At 57.5% G+C, this 18,662-nt stretch overlaps 1 protein-coding gene across 1 annotated transcript in view; it reads left to right on the top strand.

Moving 5' to 3' along the window:
* Window positions 1–13,856: 13,856 nt before the first annotated feature.
* Window positions 13,857–18,662, top strand: part of PHF2 (PHD finger protein 2) — a 107,635-nt gene continuing 102,829 nt past the window's right edge. The window contains exon 1 of the mRNA XM_054162076.1: window positions 13,857–14,081. Within this exon, the coding sequence (XP_054018051.1) occupies window positions 13,984–14,081 (98 nt within the window). The 5' untranslated portion in view covers window positions 13,857–13,983. The remainder of the gene's footprint in view (window positions 14,082–18,662) is intronic.

Genomic DNA, 18,662 nt, shown 5'->3' with positions numbered 1-18,662 from the left:
ACCCCTCGTGTGCAGCCCCCCACCCGTGTGCAGGGTCCCTCGTGTGCAGGATCCCTCGTGTGCAGGATCCCCTCGTGTGCAGGACCCCTCGTGTGCAGCCCCCCACCCATGTGCAGGATCCCCTTGTGTGCAGGACCCCCCTCGTGGTGCAGGATCTCCTTGTGTGCAGAATCCCCTCATGTGCAGGACCCTCAGGCCAGTGGGTAAGGTCTGGGCCGGACGGAGCCTCTGCAGCAGCTCCCACCCGGGCCAGGACCGGGCCAGGACTGGGACAGCACAGCCGTGCCCCCTGTGTCGGAACAGGGAGGCCGTGGGCTCGTTTGCAGCACGGTCGGTGCTTGGGAGCATAATGAGCCAGGCCCGGGGCAGAGGGCAGCTGCCTGTGCAACCCCTCCTGCTGTCGAGAGCCCACGGAGCAGCCCCCGCAGCATGGGGTGAGGGCTGCCCCTGGGAGCCGGCAGGAGCGTGCAGGAGGTTGGAGTGGGGTGGCTCCCAATGTCCCACTGCTGTCCCCCAGCCCACCCGTGGGTGAAAGCCTGAGGAGCAGCAGCTCTCCCGGGGGCAGTGTGTAGGGGCTGCAGGGCTGCAGCCCTCGGGGTGGGTTTTGCAGGATTTAGCAGCCCCCATCTCTGGCACTAATTAATGAAAAGGAAGCAGTTTTGCACCAGCCCTTCCCTAGCAGAATGCTGCTCCAGGGGAAGCCTGGTACTTACATCTGCTGGGCGCCTTCAGCGAAGCCGGCAGCAGTGTGGCATTCCCTCCTGCCTGTGGTTACAGCAGGTTTTGCTCTGTTCCCCTCTGGGCACTGTCCCAAGCCCTTGGGGAGGGTCTCTTTATGAACCCTTTTTCCTCCTTGTCTGATGAGCTATGGGGGCTACACCTTCCATTCCTCGGCCACTGCATAGCAATACTTCCTCCTGGAATCACCTCCTCCAGGCCTGGAGGGGCTGTGGGTCTCTGTCCAGCAGAGCTGCTGCCTGATCCTCACTCCTGCCTCTTCCTAGACCTTGACCTGAACCACAGGTTTCTGCCCTGCTCAACCTGCCAGGGCCTGACCCAACGTGCTGTGGCCAGGGGGGGGTGCAAAGGATACAGCATGTGCGAGCACAACCCAGCTGAGGGCAACCCCATGGCCCCCTCAGAGACCCCATCCTGAGTTTTGCCCTGAGACACATCTCCTCTGACCAGGCAGAAGAGAGCAGGAAGCTCCCAAGCCCTTCCCTGGGGGCTTTGCCCTCCGACAGCGAAGCAGCAGGTAAGAGCTGGGTGCTGGTTCTTTCTGTTTGGTCCCCAAGTAGAAGGTGGCAATGCCATGAGGGATGCAGGGGCACTTCTGCGGCCTTCTTACCTGCCCTGGGTCTGGGATTGCAGTCTGGGGGCTCACTGCTGTGTTCTGTGAGATAAGTGCCCTGGGTTCTGGTTGGAATCTTGCCTGGTCACACCTGCCTGGCTGCAGTAAGACTCCAAAATCCTCACCAGGGAAGGGTGGAAACTGAAACAGTCAGGAAAAGTACCCTTCAGCTTAATTCCTGGTGCTTCTGGTAGGGTTTGAGATGAAATGTGACACTTGGTGACCTCTACCAGAGGTATGGAACACCTGAAGGATGTGGGCAAGCAGCTAAGCCCAGGGAAAGAGTGAGGGAGAGGAACGGGGACCTGTGCTGCTGCTGCTGTGGGGATGGGGTAGGGTGGATGGGAGCAGAGGGCTGGGCAGCAGGATGTTGGTTGCCCAGGCAGGTGGTTGAGGAAAGGTGAAGCTGGACAGGGCTCTGTGCGACCTGATCTAGTGGAGGATGTCCCTGCTGACTGCCGAGGGGTTGGACTGGATGCCCTTTGGAGGTCCCTTCCACCCTGGGTGATCCTATGATTCTATGCTGAGCAGCTGCTGGAGGATGGTGTTGGAGCCTGGTGGCTCAGAGGTGCAGCACCCATGGGGACCAGAGCCTCCCGGAGGGGACAAGGATGAGGACAGAAGCTTTCTTCTGCCTTTTCAGGTGGGGCACCAGGGCTGTACCTCAGGGGGAAGCCTCAGCAGGTCTGGATTGTGCCATTGCTTCAGGCCAGGCAGCAGCTTCCCTGCAAAGCTCCAAGAAGCATGTCCCCAGGGGTGTCTTCTGGTGAGCTCTGTCTGTGCAGACATCCCTCTGCTCTGAGTCTCCCCTGCAGTGTTCACCTCACTTTTAATTCTGCTCTGTCTTCTCTTTCAGAACAGGCTCTCAGCGATCAGGAGAGCAGACTCAGAGCACTCTGGCAGTCTCCTCTCCGTGCTGGACTGGCTTCCTGGGCCTCCTAACAAAGGAGCTTATGATCCCCAGTGCAGCACAGTGGGGAGAGGTGATACAGACATTGCTGAGCCTGGTGCCAGCGATGGGCTTGGGTGCACCTTCCCCTCACAGAATCACAGACTCACAGAGTGCCAGGGGCTGGAAGGGACCTGGAAAGCTCATCCAGCCCAACCCCCCTGCCAGAGCAGGTCACACAGGAACACATCCAGGCAGGTTTGGAATATCTCCAGAGAGGAAGACTCCACAACCCCCCTGGACAGCCTGTGCCAGGGCTCTGTCACCCTCACAGGGAAGAAATCTTTCCCCCTGTTTCCATGGCACTTCCTCTGCCTCAGCTTCCCCCACTGCCCCTTGTGCTGGCATTGGGCATCCCCCAGCAGAGCCTGGCTCCAGCCTCTGGGCACTCACCCTGCACATCTTGTTCAACAGCAATGAGGTCACCTCTCAGGCTCCTCCTCTCCAAGCTACAGAGCCCTCAGCTCCCTCCTAAGGAAGATGTTCCACTCCATCATCTTTGTGGCTCTGTGCTGGACTCTCTCAAGCAGTTCCCTGAGGTCCTTCCTGAACTGAGGTGCCCAGAACTGGGAACAGTATTGCAGATGTGGCCTCAGCAGGGCAGAGCAGAGGGGCAGGAGAACCTCTCTGACCCACTCAGGGAGGAAGCTCCGGGCTAGCAGGAGCTCGTGGCCCTGCTCTGCAGACAGAAGGCAGTGCCCAGCGTGGCAGAGTGTGCTGGGTGAAGAACAACCAAGGCTCAGCCTGGCTGCCAAGTTATGAAACCTTGTTTACAAACGGCTTAAATGTTTATAAAAACCATTCTGCAGCAGGCTCCAGGGTGGCCACAGAACTTGAGAAACTGTGGCCAACCCCCTTTGTTAAAGAGGATTTTTGGAAAGCTGTTGCTGGGGCTGGCAGCCTGTGTGGGCTGGGGAGAGCCACAGCAGCTGAGCCAGCACCACTGCTCCCGTGCCAGAGCTGTGGGGTGAGCCCAGGAGGAGCCTGCTGCTCCCACCCCCTACGGGATGCCTTCCTCTACCAAATGTGCCACTGGGTGCTGACTGCCAGTTTTGGTCCTTGCTGCATCTCAGCCCTGGTACCTGGCTCCTGCTCTTAGGATGGCAGCGAAGAGCAGCCCTGCCAGGCTCACTCCAGCAGCCAGCCCTGACAGGAAGGGCTGGGAAGCCACAGTTTAATGAATATGGACAAGGTCTTCCCCTTCTTTGTAGCTGCAGTCCTGCCTGGGCACTTGGCTCTGCTTTCAACTCTGCATTGGTGCTGCTGTGTTCAGGCTGCTCTTCCTGGGGAAAGAGCACAGGCACAGGCTGAAGGGCTCAGGTGTGGTATTTGGAGAGCTCAGGTGTGGTTTGGAGGCTCAGATATGGTTTGAGGTGCCTAGGTATGGTTTGGGGTCTCAGCCATGGTTTGAGGTGCTTAGACATAGTTTGGGGGCTCAGGGACAATTTGGGAGCTCAGGCATGGTTTGGGGGCTTAGCCATGGTCTGGGGGCTCAGCCAGTGTTTAGGGGACTCAGCGATGCTTTGGCTTGAGGGCTCAGCCATGCTCTGGGAGCTTAGACATAGTTTGGAGGGCCCAGGCCTGGAGGCCCCAGGAGCTCAGTCATGGTTTGTGGGACTCAGGCAAGGTTTGGGAGCTCAGGCATGGTCTGTGGGCTGAGGCATGGTTTGGGAGGCTCAAGCATGGTTTCATAGAATCACAGAGTCATTAAGGTTGGAGAAACTCTCTAAGACTATCAAGTCCAATTGTCAACCCAGCACCACCATGGCCACCAAACCACGTCCCAAGTGCCATGGCCACACATTCCTTAAACACCTCCAGGGATGGGGACTCCACCACCTCCCTGGGCAGCCTGTGCCAATCCCTGACCACTCCTGCAGCAAAGAAAATTTTCTCCATGTCCAACCTAACCCTCCCCTGGCATAATTTCAGGCCATTGCCTCTCATCCTATCATCTGAGACTGGGGAGTAGAGCCTAACCCCCACCTGGCTCCAGCCTCCTCTCAGGGAGCTGTAGAGAGCAATGAGGTCTCCCTCAGCCTCCTCTTCTCCACACCAACATCCCCAGCTCCCTCAGCTGATCCTCCCCAGCCCTATTCTCCAGACCTTTCCCCAGCTTGGCTGCCCTTCTCTCGGACCAGCTCCAGCTCCTCAGTGTGCTTCTAGGAGTAAAGCCCCAAAACTGAACCCAGGATTTGAGGAGTGGCCTCAGCAGTCCCCAGCCCAGGGACACAATCCCTGCCCTGCTCTTGCTGGCCACACCAGTGCTGCTCCAGGCCAGGCTGCTGGTGGCCTTCTTGCTCACCTGGGCACTGCTGCTTCATCTTTATCCATTGCCAACCAGCACCCCCAGGTCCTGCTGTGCCGAGCCACTCTTCCCCCAGCCTGGAGCATTGCATGGGGTTGTCGTGACCCAGGTGCAGGGTGTGGGGGGCTCAGACCCAGTTTGGGGGGGGCTCAGACCCCTCACACAGCATCTGAAGAGGGGCCTTTACAGGGAGGGAGCAGAGTGGTTCACTGCTGAGTCCTGCATGGATCAGTTCTGAGGAAGGTCTCCTTGGTGGTGCTGCTGGCAGCTCCTGCTGCCCAGGAGCTGAGCTGGGCCGTACTGGGGGCTGGGGCTGTTTGCTGGGGGTCTTGGGTCTGCTGATGTGGTTTGCAGCTGCTGTGTGCTGCCCGAAGTGGCCACTGCTGTAGAGAACAGGGCAGTTCAGCCAGGCCTTGGGAGAGAGGCAGGAGCTGGGGTGGCAGGAGGGGCACAGGCTGGCACTTCGGGGGGCTGCATTTTCAGCTGAACAAACGTCCCCTGCCGCTCCAGCCCTTCCTTCACAGAGCCTGAAGAGGGCTGCCGAGCCTAACCCGACTGTGCCGGCTGGGGAGGAGCTGGTGCTGATGGGCAGCGTCCCTGGGAACAGAGGCAGCAGCGCTCACGCCTTCCTTTTGCCTTGGCCACAATCTCTGGTGAAACTCTTCCTAAGCACAAGGGAGCCTCGGGGGGCTGTGAAGCTCAGACAGGCAGCAAATGGTGAGGATGGTTCAATATCCTTGTTGGGGAAGGGCACAGCTGCTGGAGCACCTGCACAAACCCTGCCCCAGGAGCACCTTGTGTGAAGCAGAGCTGATGCCAGACACCTGTGGGCCGAGGACAGCTGTGTGAGATTCAGCAAGGCCATGGTCAGGTCCTGCACTTGGGTCACAGCCACCTCAGGAATGCTCCAGGCTGGGGATAGAGTGGCTGGAAACTGCCCAGCAGGGAAAGCCCTGGGGGTGCTGGTAACAGCTGAAGATGAGCCAGCAGTGCCCAGGTGGGCAAGAAGGCTACCAGCAGCCTGGCGTGGATCAGCAGTGGTGTGGCCAGCAGGAGCAGGGCAGTGGTCAGTGAGGCCACACCTTGAGTGCTGGGTTCAGTTTTGGGGGCCTCACTCCAAGGACACTGAGGGCTGGAGCAGGTCCAGAGAAAGGCAACAAAGCTGGGGAAGGGTCTGGAGAACAGGGCTGGGGAGGAGCAGCTGAGGGAGGAGCTGGGGGTGTTCAGCCTGGAGAAGAGGAGCTCTCTACAGCTCCATGAAAGGAGGTTGGAGCCAGGTGGGGGTTGGGCTCTTCTCTCTAGTATCAAGCAACAGGATGTGAGGAAATGGCCTGAAATTGCACCAGGGGAGGTTTAGGTCGGACATTGGAAGAAACTTCTTGACTGAAAGGGTTCTCAAAGCCTGGCCCAGACTGCCCAGGGAGGTGGTAGAATCCCCATCCCTGGAGGTGTTTCCCAGAGGCAGAGCTGTGGTGCTGAGGGCCACGGTTTAGCCCCAGCCTGGGCAGGGTTGGAGCGTGGGCTGGGCTGGGTGATCTCAAAGGGCTTCTCCAGTCAAAACAGTTCTGTGATGCTGTGATTCTGTCCTCACACCAAAAGGCTCAGGGATTGCAAGGGGCTGAGAGCTCCCTGACCACAGCTCCTGGTGGGAGCTGGGATGGATCTCAACCAAGCCAAGGGGCACCCCGAGACAAGCAGCCCCTCACATCCTGAGGCTGGTGGCCATGGCCTCATCAGGGGCTCCCAGGTGTACCCCATCTCCAGCCTATGTCTTCTCCCTGCTGCTTGCTTCATCCTTCTGCAAACCTTCTGCCACCCTACTCCTGTCTTATTTCCACTCTTCCAAATGAGACTCCACCGTCCTTTGAACTCCCTGAGTGCAGCCAGGAGGGCTTTTTGCCCTGGCCCCCAGCACGGAGGGCACAGGACACTCCTTACCTCTGGGGCTTTTCATTTTTGTGGAAGTAATCCTCCTGCAAGGTAAATTCAATGAAGCACTGCCCACAGAGCATGGAGCTGAGTGGAAGGATGTAGCTTACTGCTTCAGGACCACCTTTAATGGAACTATTTCTGCTGCTGGAAGAAGAGTGCTCTGCTTGCTGAGCCTGCTAGAACATCACCATCGTTTCACTGCTCTGCACCCTGCTGTGAAATGCAGCTGGAAACAGCTTCAGAAATCCTTCAGTACCCAACCTTCATTTGCCTGTGGGAAGCTTTTGTTGGCAGGTGTTGGCAATGACCTGCCCAGCCCCTGCAGGATGCAGTGCTGGGCAGTGGAACAGGCTGGCTTCACTCAGCCAGGGCTCCCTGCAGAAAGCACCTGCCAGTGCTGCTCTCACCTGAGAGGCTGCAGGGCATGGTCTGGGAGATGCTGGGAGGCCTCCTAAGGCTTTAATACAGAACTGCTTAATTGCCCCCACAGCTCTGGAACAACTCATAGCATCATGGAATTGTTTGGGTTGGAAAAGACCTCTCAGATCCTCAACTCCAGCTGTTAATCCAGCACTGCCAGGTCACCACTAAACCATGGCCCTCAGCATGGCTTTGAAATACCACCTTGCAGATTCTCACTATCAGCTACAACATCAAAGTGTTGGACTGGGACTCATTTGTGCTCTTCCTTCACTTGCCCAGGTGCAGTAAGGTCCATCTGGACAGGCTGCAGAGCTGGTGCCCAGGTGAAGCTCATGAGGCTCCACAAGAGCAAGGGCAGGTCCTGCACCTGGGCTGGAACAATCCTCACTGTCAGTACAGGCTGGGGGAGGAGGGGAGAGAAAGCAGCCCTGAGGAAAAGGCCTTGGGGGTGCTGGTGGGGGAGGAGCTGGGCAGGAGCAGGCAGTGTGAGACTGCAGCACAGAAAGTAAATCACATCCTGGATTGCATCCAAAGCAGCATTGCCAGAGATCCAGGGAGGTGATTTTGCCACTCTGCTCTGGTGAGACCTCACCTGGAGTACTGTGTACAGCTCTGGAGCCCTCAATATAGGAAGGACATGGGACTGATAGAGAGGGTCCAGAGGAGGCCATGAAAATGATCAGGGGGTTGGAGCAGCTCTGCTATGAGGGAAGAAGAGGTGACCATCCCCCTGTGCTCAGCACTGGGGAGGCCACACCTCGAGTGCTGTGCTCAGCTCTGGGCCCTCCCTGCAGGAAGGACATTGAGGGGCTGCAGCCTGTCCAGAGCAGGGCAGCCAGGCTGGAGAAGGGCCTGGAGCCCCTGGGCTAGAGGAGGGGCTGAGGGAGCTGGGGGTGTTCAGGCTGGAGAAGAGGAGGCTGAGGGAGACCTCCTTGCTCTCTCCAGCTCCCTGCAGGGAGGTTGCAGTGAGGGGGAGACAGCCTCTGCTCCTTGGTGGCAAGGGACAGGAGCAGAGGCAATGGTTCCAAGCTGCCCCAGGGGAGGTTCAGGCTGGGTGCCAGGAAATATTTCTGCCCTGGAAGGGATCTCAAACTTTGGAATGTTCTGCCCAGGGCAGTGCTGGAGTTCCCATCCCTGGGGGTGTTCAAGCAGTGTGGAGCTGGTGCTTAGGGACATGGTTTGGTGCTGACCCTGCAGTGCTGGGTGGAGGGTTGGGCTGGATGAGCTTGGAGGTCTCTTCCAGCTGGACTCTGTGAGTCTGTGATCAGACTGTGCTGAAATGGAAGGTGAGAGGCATCTAAGAGAGAAGGTGCATGTATGGACTGCTAAATGCAAACTGCAACAGCACTTCTGAATGCCACATTAATTCCTTAACTAGATCTTTAAACCAATTTGCTACATGGAAGGCCCTTTTGAACCAGTCTCCTACTATGACTTGAAGCATTTTCCATTAATAATGCTGTTTGCAGCCTCAGATGCCTTGTTTCAAACTGCCTTGCTCATTATTGCTCCTGGTTTGGGGTTTGGGTTTATTTGTGCCCTTTTAACTCTCTCTCTGTGTATTTTGTTACATTATTTGAGCTCCCTCTCTGTGTACTCACTGCAGAGCTCCCTGCAGGACAGCCATGGCCTGATGGGTGCTGCTCACCCATTTGAGCCAACCAAAACAGGACCAAACCAGGACAGTGTGTTGTGATGTGAGACCAGATGTGGGGCTGGGAAATCTGATGTCAGAGGGAACACTGGCAGAGAGATTTGCTGTCTCTTGCTGACCCTTCTCTGGCTGCAGCTCAGTGATGCCTGTATTCCAAGCTTGGTTTCATGGATAGCTTCTTTCAGCCTTTCACTGAAAGAGTAGATGTGGTCAAGGGGAGACAAAATCACTTGGTTTACCTCTCTCTGCTGAAGAGTTGTACTTCTCTGCTACTCTCCAGCAGCATGCAAGTAACTCCAGGGACAATGTGTCTGTCTACAGGGCATGGTGAAATGGAAGGGCCTTGTATACACCACTGCAGAGGACATGCACAGGAAGAACACCACAAAATGGTAAGGAAAACTCAAAAGATGAGAGCAGGTATAGAATCATAAAGGTTGGGAAAGACCACTAAGATGATCCAATCCAACCATCACCCAGCAACCATGACCACTAAACTATCATGAAGAGCCACATCCACAGGTTTCTTGAACACCTCCAGGGATGGGGACTCCACCACCTCCCTGGGCAGCCTGTTCCAAACCCTGACCACACTTGTAGCAAAGAAATTGTTCCTACTTTCCAATCTAGCCCTCCCCTGGCACAGCTCCAGCCCATTTCTTCTTGTTCTATTGCTGGGTACTTGGGAGAAGAGACCAACAGCAGCCTCACTCCAGCCTCCTTTCAAGGAGCTGTAGAGAGCAATGAGGTCTCCCCTCAGCCTCCTCTTCTCCACACTAAACACCCCCAGCTCCCTCAGCTGTTCCTCCTACGATGCCCTCCACCCCCCTCAGCAGCCTCACTGCTCTTCTCTGGACACCCTTCAGCCCCTCAAAGCCTTTCCTATGCTGTGGCTCCCAGAAAAGAACCCAGGACTCAAGCTGTGGCCTCACCAGGGCTGAGCACAGCAATACCATCACTGCCCTTCTCCTGCTGGCCACACTGTTCTTGATCCAGGCCAGGCTGCTGGTGGCCTTCTTGGCCACCTGGGCACTGCTGGCTTGCATTCAGCTGCTGTCATCAGCACCCCCAGGTCCTTTCCCACAGGGCTGCTTTCCAGCCACTCTGGCCCAAGCCTGGAGTGTGGCTTGGGGCTGTTGTGACCAAAGTGCAGGACCCAGCACTTGGTTTTGTTGAATCTCATCCCACTGGCCCCAGCCCATGGATGCAGCCTGGCCAGGTCCCTCTGCAGAGCCTTCCTCCCCTGCAGCAGATCAACACCCCCACCCAGTTTAGTGTCAGCTGCAGATTTGCTGAGGGTGCCTCCATCCCCTCAAACAAATAATTGACCAAGATGTTAAGGAGAGCTGGCCCCAGCCCCAAGCCCTTCCCTCTGTGCTGATGACCAAACTTGAGTCCTTCCTGAGCACTGCATTGGGCAGTGGGCTGGAGGGCTCAGTTCAAACTGAAGAGGCAGATGGAGGCTCTTCCAAAGTGCCTACTTCCAGATGTCAATGTTGATGAGACTGCTGCTCCTGGGTCACTTAAATACTCCTGAAATACCCTAGCCTGTCCTGAGAGCACCAGGACAGCAGCAGCTCTCTTCATGCCCCTGGACTCCTGGTGCTTTGCCAGCAAGTGTCCAACTGCTTCCTGCCTGCAGGCACCCTGCAGGTGTTCCCTGGGTGCCAGTGGCTGCACTGGAGACATGCAGACACTGGAAACTAGGGTGGTGCTTTGGAAATAGAGCTGTTCTCAGGGGGGTGCTTGTGGGACTTGAGGAAAGGCAACAAGGGTATAATTTTCTGCAGGTTGTATGGGCTGGGTGTGAGCAAAGCCCATAAAACAGCTGGGAGAGCGAGATGAGCACAGAGCGTGGTGTGAGGAGCTGCTACACTGGCAGCTGCTTCCATGCTCTGTAGAATGAAAATGCTGTTTGAAGAAGGGCAGGTGGCACTCCAGGCGGCTTCAGCAAGGGCAAGGTGGCACTCCAGGATGTTTCAGGAAGGGCAGGTGGCACTCCAGGCTGCTTCAGCAAGGGCAAGGTGGCACTCCAGGATGTTTCAGGAAGGGCAGGTGGCACTCCAGGCTATTTCAGCAAGGGCAAGGTGCACTCCAGGATGTTTCAGGAAGGGCAGGTGGCACTCCAGGCTGCTTCAGCAAGGGCAAGGTGGGACTCCAGGCTGTGGCTGCATGTGTTTTGGGGTGTGTAAAGACATGAAGCTCCATTTCCCCATGACTGTCCCACGCCAAAGGGCATCCAAATAGCTGAGTGCTCTGTTCAGACCCTGAGCTGAGAGGTGCTGGCTGATGCACTCGGCATTGCTGAGCACTGAGCAGCCTCTCCTGATGGCTCCCAAGCCTGCTTTACTCCCTAGACTTGCTCTGCTGCTTTCTGGTTGAAGCTCCAAGCAACTAAAATCATGATGATGGACACATTTAAGCTTAAAAGAGGTCTGATTTCTAGAGGCCTTACGTATGTCACTCAGTGTGAGGAAGAAAATAGGCCCCTTAGTGTGTCCTGAGACATTAAGGACAGGTTGTTCAAAATGACTGAGTCATGATTTGAAATGCAGGCCTAGAACCTTGCCCTCACAGTAACACCCGTGGTGGATCAGGGCATGCCAGCTCCAGCAGCAGTTCCAGGCCAGCTCTGCATGGACACCTGCTGAAAGTTATTGCTGCAGTGTGGAAACTCAGTGGGCAGGGCAAGGAATTGTGTGAGTCCCTCTTCAGCTGTCCTGGGCAGGTTCTGCCTCTGCCACTGATGTGTATCTCTGTAGAAAAAAATGAGACCTGAAGTCATTTGGCCCCTGGAAATACGCCTGTCGGCCAGAGGTGACCTGGGAGGGTCACCAGGCTGATGCTCTAAGGCAGAGAAATGCCCTCTTGCTCTTCTTGGGCAAAGAGAAACAGAATTCTTCCTCTTCCCCCCCCCCCCCCCCCCCCCCCCCCCCCCTTCTTTTCTTTTTCTTAGCTCAAATGAGATGGATTCAAGACACTGAATCCATCATAACTGGAATTAAAATCACATCTCAGTTGGGATTCCCTTTGTGGGTCCTTCATATGAAAATCTCACTGCTCTCAGGGAAGTGTGCCAGCAGCTATCAAAGGCTCTTGGGACACAGATTCCACCCCCCAAATGCCCACACTGCTATCATCTTAACCACCTGCACAGCCTCAGCATTGAGGGGAAGTGAGGTTCTGTGCTCTCAGTCTCGTTCAGACTCGACGGTTCTTCTTTTGCCTTTGCTGCTGGCACGGACCCACCTCAGCCCGGGAGGAAGGTGTCTGTGGGATGCACAGCCCTGGGCAACACAGACAGTCTGTGTCTTGGTGAGCCTGTACAGAACATACCCAGCACCTTCCCACCTTGACCCGGTCCTCAGAGAACTGAGGCTGTTTAGCTGAAGAAGAGGCATAGGGGAGACCTCATTGCTTTCTACAACTCCCTGAAGAGAGGTTGGAGTGCGGTGGGCATTGGTCTCTTCTTCCTAGTATCAGGTGATAGAACCTGAGAGAGAGGAAATGGCCTGAAATTGTTCCAGGGGAGGGTCAGGTTGGAGAATAGGAACAATTTCCTTGCTGCAAGAGTGGTCACAGTATCACAGTACATTAAAGGTCAGAAGGGAACTCCAGAGGTCATCCAGTCCAAACCCCCCTGCCAGAGCAGGGGCAGCCAGAGTAGTCTGCGCAGGAATGCATCCAGGTGGGTTTTGAATGTGTGCAGAGCAGGAGACACCACAACCTCTCTGGGCAGCCTGCTCCAGGGCTCCAGCACCCTCACTGTAAAGTTTCTCCTCATGTTGAGGTGAAATCTATGTTCAAGCTTGAACCTGTCGTTTCTTGTCTTAGTGCACACCACCAAAAAGAGCTTGGCCCCCTCCACTTGACCCCCACCCCTCAGATATTGATAGACATTGATCAGATCCCCTCTCAGCCTTCTCTTCTCCAGACTAAACAGCCCCAGGGCTCTCAGTCTCTCTTCACAAGGGGAGATCCTCAAGTCCCCTAAGCATCTTCCTGGCTCTCCCTTGGACTCTCTCCAGCAGGTCTCTGTCTCTCTTGAGCTGGGGAGCCCAGAACTGGACTCAGTATTGCAGGTCAGGGATTGGAACAGGCTGCCCAGGGAGGTGGTGTAGACAACATCCCTGGAGGTGTTCAAGAACACTGGACACTTGGAAACATGGTTTAATGGTCATGGTGGTGTTGGGTTGATGGTTGGTCTTGATGACCTTCGAGGGCTTTTTCAACCCAAATAATTCTATGATTCTATGATTCATAGCCACGAGGTCTCTATTTTCACCTTTTTGCCATAGCAGCCCTACATGAAAGGGCAAAGGGGCTGCCACGGGCAGCGGTGGGAAACTTTGAAAGCAGTTCTATAATTCTAACAGCTAAAAAGAAACTGATTTTTGTCCTTTTTTAGCATGAACCAAGCCCCGGGGGTCTTCACCGGCCCTCACCCGCCATTGCCGCCTGGACAGCGGCCCGTCGCGGGGTGAATTCTGCTGCTCGGGCAGCGTGAGACTCGGCACTTTCCAGCTGCCCGCCCCGCGGTGCCTCGTCGCTACAAGAGGGCTTTTGTGCTCCGCTCTTGCAGGCACATCCCGCATCGCCCCGCGCCGCCTTTGCGCCGAGGGGGCAGCGCGGGGTGCCCCCCGCATCGCTCCCGCCGCCAAAGCTCCCTCCGCGGGCTCTGTGCCTGTCGGGGGGACAGAGCCCGGAGCCGCGCCCGGGCAGCTTTCTTTCCAAAAGTGGCTGCCGGCAGCCGGGTGGTGCGAACCCCGCACCCCCCGCCCCGCCAGCCGCTCCGCCGAGCCCCGCCGCTCGCCCCGGCCCCGGCCGCGGCCCCAGCCCCGGCAGAGGAAATATTGCGATGTTGCAAGCTGACGTAAGGACATTAGAAGGCAAGGGCTACATTTCGGAGTGTTTATGAAAAGCCTCGGTACTGTACTGTCACCAGGGGGCACGCAATAGAATGCATTTCGCCAAACATTTTGAATAATAATCATTTAACAACAACAACAACAACAAAAAAGCCCCAGTCCGGCCGGCGCTCGGAGAGCCGAAGGAGCCACCATGCAGCCAAACTTTGGGAAGCCCTTTATTATTTTCCTGACATTGCTCGCCCGCCCTTGAGGAGCCGTAATTGCATTATCTGTTTTTTTTTTTCCCCCCTTCTTTCCCCCCTCCTCCCCCCCCACTCCCCCCCCCCCCTTTTTTTTTTTTCCTCCCTTCTCCCCCCCTCCCCTGCTCTCGGCATCGGGAATTGGCGGGCGGTTCGTCGGGAGCAGCAAGCCGGAGCGACCCCGCGGCAGGAGCCGCCGCCAGCCCCGCTCGCCCCGCTCCCGCGGGCGGCCAGCCTTGTTTTGAAGGGAGCTAACATGGCGACGGTGCCCGTCTATTGCATCTGTAGGCTGCCCTACGACGTAACCCGCTTCATGATCGAGTGCGATGCCTGCAAGGACTGGTTTCACGGCAGGTAACACAAAGAGCTCGGGCCTTTCCCCCCCTTGCGCCGCGGTCCTGCCGCCTTTCGCCGCCTTTTTCCGCGCCGGGCGCTGCCGGAGCCGCCGCCGTGTGCAGTTTTCCAACAGGCCTTTTTGGAGAGGAGGAGGAGGAGCCACTCTGCCCCCGTCTCTCGCTCGCTCTCTCCCCGTTGTATTTTTTGTGTGTGTGTGTGTTTTGTTTTGTAAATTTCGCCGCATTCCCCACACGAAGCTCTCCCCCCCCCGCCCGGGGCTCCGGTGTCGCCGGGGCTGGGGGGGCCATTGTGCTTGCCTCTCGGGGAGCGGATCGCTCCCGCCGGCCCGGCTGGGCGATGGCAGCGCCGCCGCGGCGGCTCTGACGCCGGGATGTTGTGTGTCCCGCGCCGCCCTCCCCGCGGCTCCGCGCCGCTTCCTTCCCTCACCCGGGCGCCCGGGGCCTCGGGTCGGCCGGGGGCCTGGCGGCAGCGCGCCCGGGGCAGGCAGGGGGAGCGGGGTACCGCGGCGGCGGCGCACGGGGGGCTCGGCCGCCCTGTCACTGGGCTCCGGCGCCTGGCTCCCGGCGCGGCGGGCCCGGCCGGCCTCGCCTCCCGGCCGCGGGGAGGATTCCGGGCACCCCCCCGCCTTCACCACCCGCCTCCCCCCCCACCCCCCCCACGAGCCCACCGCGGCTCCCCGGGGCGGCGGGAGCGGGGAGGAGCGGTGCGGGGGGCAGCCGGGGAGTTTCCCGGCTGACAGGGCTGCCATCGCCGCGCCAGCCCTGCGGCTTAACCCTTGGCGGGGCGGGCCGCGGGCCGAGGCGAGCGCGGCGGGGCCCAGCTCCGCGTCCGCCCTTGCTGGGGGGGCGGCGGGCGCAGGGAAGCCCTCCGGCGCCGGGAGCCGGGCGGGGCGGGGGAGCGCCTGCCCGGGGGCGGAGAGGGCCGGGCGGGAAAGACCCCGCTCGCCCAGAGCCCGCCCCTGCGCCCGGCCCGGGCACCTCCGCCCCGCGGGGAGCTGCCGCGCCTCACGGCGGGCTCCGGGCGGGGTGAGGGCGGCTGCCGGGACCCACCGCCGCCCGAGCGCCCCAGGCCGGGGCCTACTGTAGCGGCGGCTGCCGCCGGGTGGGGGAGAAGCGGCGGCGGCGGAGCCTGGGCAGGGCGGGCCGGGGCGGGGGACCCCTCTTTTCGTCTCGTTTCTCCCCAAATCGTGATCGGCGAGCGCCGGTGCGGCAGACAATGGGCGAGCGGCCGCGCTGGAGTTAAGGCGGCCGGGCGCAACTTGTGAAGCGTGTGTTAGTGTTTTCTGCCCCTGTGAGAAACGGGGAAGTTGGCGAGGGGACAGCGGGAGCAGGGACGTTCGGCCGGTTCCCCGGGCGGCCGCTGCGGCAGCGTCCTGCGGGCGGGTCGCGGAGCGCTGCGGGGCGGGAGGTGCCACGTCCCGGGCGGCCCGGCGGCCGCTGCCTTCAGGCCGCGAACGGGCGGTGGTGGAGAGCGGGGGGGTTCTGAGGAGCTGTCAGGCAGAGCAGCCGCACGGAACGAGCGGCCGGACGCGACCCGCACCTGCGAGACGCTGCCCTGGCCCGAGCTGCCTGCCGGGCGGTACCGGCGGTCACGGTGGCGGTGGGGAAGGTGGACGAGGAGGCAGCAGAGCGGGCAGGTTTTCCTGCGTGGGGTGCTACAGGGGAGGGTGATGGAGCGTTACCGGCTTTGCAGCACTTCTCGAGGAGTGATAAAAGTGTAAAAAGTGAGATTAAATTCTGGTGAATCACCTGGGTGAGTGCTCTTTATGACAGGTATTCAGTAAGGTGAAAGTGTAACTCCTGCGTTTGAGCCAGCTCTGAAACTGCCTCAAAGTAGCGACTGGAAGAGGTGAAGGGCAGAGGCACTGTCTGCTGGGGCTCACACATACCCTGGTAGGCTCTGGGTCAGCGGCAGATCTTCCCCCGAACTACCCCACAGCAGCAGAAAGTTTGCTGCGGGGGTTAGGGCCGATGCTCTGCCGTTTATTTTAGAAGCTGTCTGGAACCATGAAGCAAAACCACTGAAATAAATAGTTGTAGTGCCTTTGTTGGCGGCGGGGTGCTCTGCACGTGCGGCTCCGGGCACAAGGCGTGAAGGATGTGCACTGCCCTGTTTTGGTTAAGACTTGGCCACAGGTGACGAGGTTGGCAAAAATCTTCAGTGTTGTGCTCTTGAAAAGTGGGAAAGTTAAGAAGAATCCAGATTTTCATGCAAAGTGATGGTAGAGTGGAGGAAAAAAGGAACTAAAGTAAAAGGAATTAAGCTGCCTGCCTAAGGTGGTGAATTTTGGTTGAAGCTGATGAAAACAGGTTGTGACTGATCAAGAAAATGATGATTTTGTGGGTGGCTCAGGGGCAGTGTCTTGTGCACACACAAAGAGAGAGGTTTCACTGTGTGGTATAAAGGGACAGAGTCAAATCATAGCTTTGTTGCAGGGACACAGTTGTCCCCTTCTTGCTTGGCAAGAACAGGAGCATCCAGAGGGAGATTCTGCAGTAACGAACACTTGAGATTCCTCACCATGTCTGCTGAGGGATGGTAGGAGCCATGTGTTTGATACCATGAGGCTCCTTCTGGTCTACATCCAGACCTTGTCACTTGGTGCCTTCTAGGGCTTGAGGCAGCTCCTGTCCTGTGCCTGGCAGCATCCTGTCTGGGTACCTGGAGGGATGCTGGCCATGCAGGCTCTTGTTCACAGCAGATCTTCTCCTTCTCCTGCCATTGGGAGGTTTAATTCTTTAAGTACAAGAGAAACATGGGAAACTATCACTCCTTGTATTTGCACAGCCCTGCTCGATAGGTTGCTGCCTCCCTGGCAGTGTCCAAAGTCAGGTGCATGAGGCCCTGAGCAGCCTGGGCTGGTGGGAGGTGTCCCTGGCCAACCAAAACCATTCTGTGAGTCTATGATGCTATGTCAAACCCCAAGATAACTGTCCTGGAGAAGTTACTGAGCCAGTGGAAAACAGCTTATCTCTGTCCCTGTTTGCTTTTCTTGCTATTACATGAACAAACAAATGTTCAGCAAAGAAAAATAAAACCTTCCTGTGTCTCTGCCAGGCACTCGAAGCCCTTTCAGTGTCGGTGTTTGTGCCACAGCCCAAAGAGGAGTGCAAAGCTGCACGTGCCGGAGGAGGCTTGCCCAGCCCTGCAGCGGTTTAACCGTGCTTGTCGCTCTTTGTGTGTCCCAGGAAGCAAAGGGTCGCTTCTCCTTTGGTTCTCTAGAAGCAGCTCAGGTGTTTTCATCCTTCCTTTCTGACAGCAGTTCCCAGATCCCTAAAGCTGATGTCTCTCATGGCGTTATTCACACAGCAGTATCACAGCGTCACAGTGTCACCAAGGTTGGAAGAGACCTCAAAGATCATCAAGTCCAACCTGTTGCTACAGACCTCATGACTAGACCATGGCAGTCACAGTCTCCCTTGCACCTCAGGTTGGGTAACGTCTCTGCGGCACCTTTGGCTGCTGGTGAATGTGTTCTGTAAAGCTTCCTTAATGCAGTTTGGAAGGTAGACAGGAGGAGCCAGGTGAGAGCTCTCCAGACCCTCAAGTGCTGGCAGTCTTCTGATGAGCAATGATGAACATTCTGGGAGTCGCTGCTCCCTGTTGGCTCCCGCTACAAGTGCCAGAGGGATGGGGTTGGAGTTCTCTGGTGCTCTTAGATGCCACTGATTGGTTTTATTATCTTTTCCAGGGATTTCTTTTGGGAAGTGGTGTCAGATCTTTCTGTAGAGATCATTACTTCAAGCTGAGAAACATCCAGGTGGTCCCCAACTGCTGGATCTAGCTCATGCGTGGTGGGGAAGGTGGCATCTGGGAGTGCTTGCTGCTGTTGCTTGGACCCCTGCCATCATTGTGGTCTGAGGCCTGCACATGGTGAAGCTGCTTCATGGGGCCATACAGCTAAACTGATCCCTAAGCCTGATAGGTTTCTTCTAACAGACAAAGACTGATGATGACTTTGTAGGTTAGTTGCCTTTGGTAGTGTTGCCTGTGTGGTGTTGCTGGCCTCCAGGAAGAATGAGTAAAGCACTTGTTCATCATTAGCTCTGCTCCTTTCTGTGAGCTTTCTGAGCCCCTGTGTTGTGAGTCCTATGTTACCCATCACTGGAGCCCCTTGGATGCTGGTGCTGAGGCCTGTTGGGCTGTGGAGGCACCAGTGTGCTCACAGAGTGCTGCTGGGGACTTCTCACCAGACTGAGTTTCAGTCATTTCTGCCTTTCTGTTTGCCAGAGCAGCTTGAGACAAGCAGCTTCAAGCTACGTCTGGAGAGGATGGAGATGATCTTACAGGACAAAGAAAAATAATTCTAGAGCAGGCAGCAGGGTGGTTTGCCTCCTCTTTTGTGAAGCCTGAATGTTCTCTGATGTGGTTGTTTGCTCTCATGAAATTGCTCACACCTCAACTGACACCAAGCTGTGTGGTGCAGCAGACAGGCTGGAGGGAAGGGAGGCCATCCAGAGGGACCTGGACAGGCTGGAGAGGTGGGCACAAGCCAGCCTCATGAGGTTCAACAAGACCAAGGGCAGGGTCCTGCATCTGGGTCGAGGCAATCCCAGGCACAAATCCAGGCTGGGCAGG

This window comes from Dryobates pubescens, chromosome 1 (genome assembly GCF_014839835.1).
Source record: "Dryobates pubescens isolate bDryPub1 chromosome 1, bDryPub1.pri, whole genome shotgun sequence".
Lineage (NCBI taxonomy): Eukaryota > Metazoa > Chordata > Aves > Piciformes > Picidae > Dryobates > Dryobates pubescens.
This window is presented reverse-complemented; position numbering and strand designations above follow the sequence as displayed.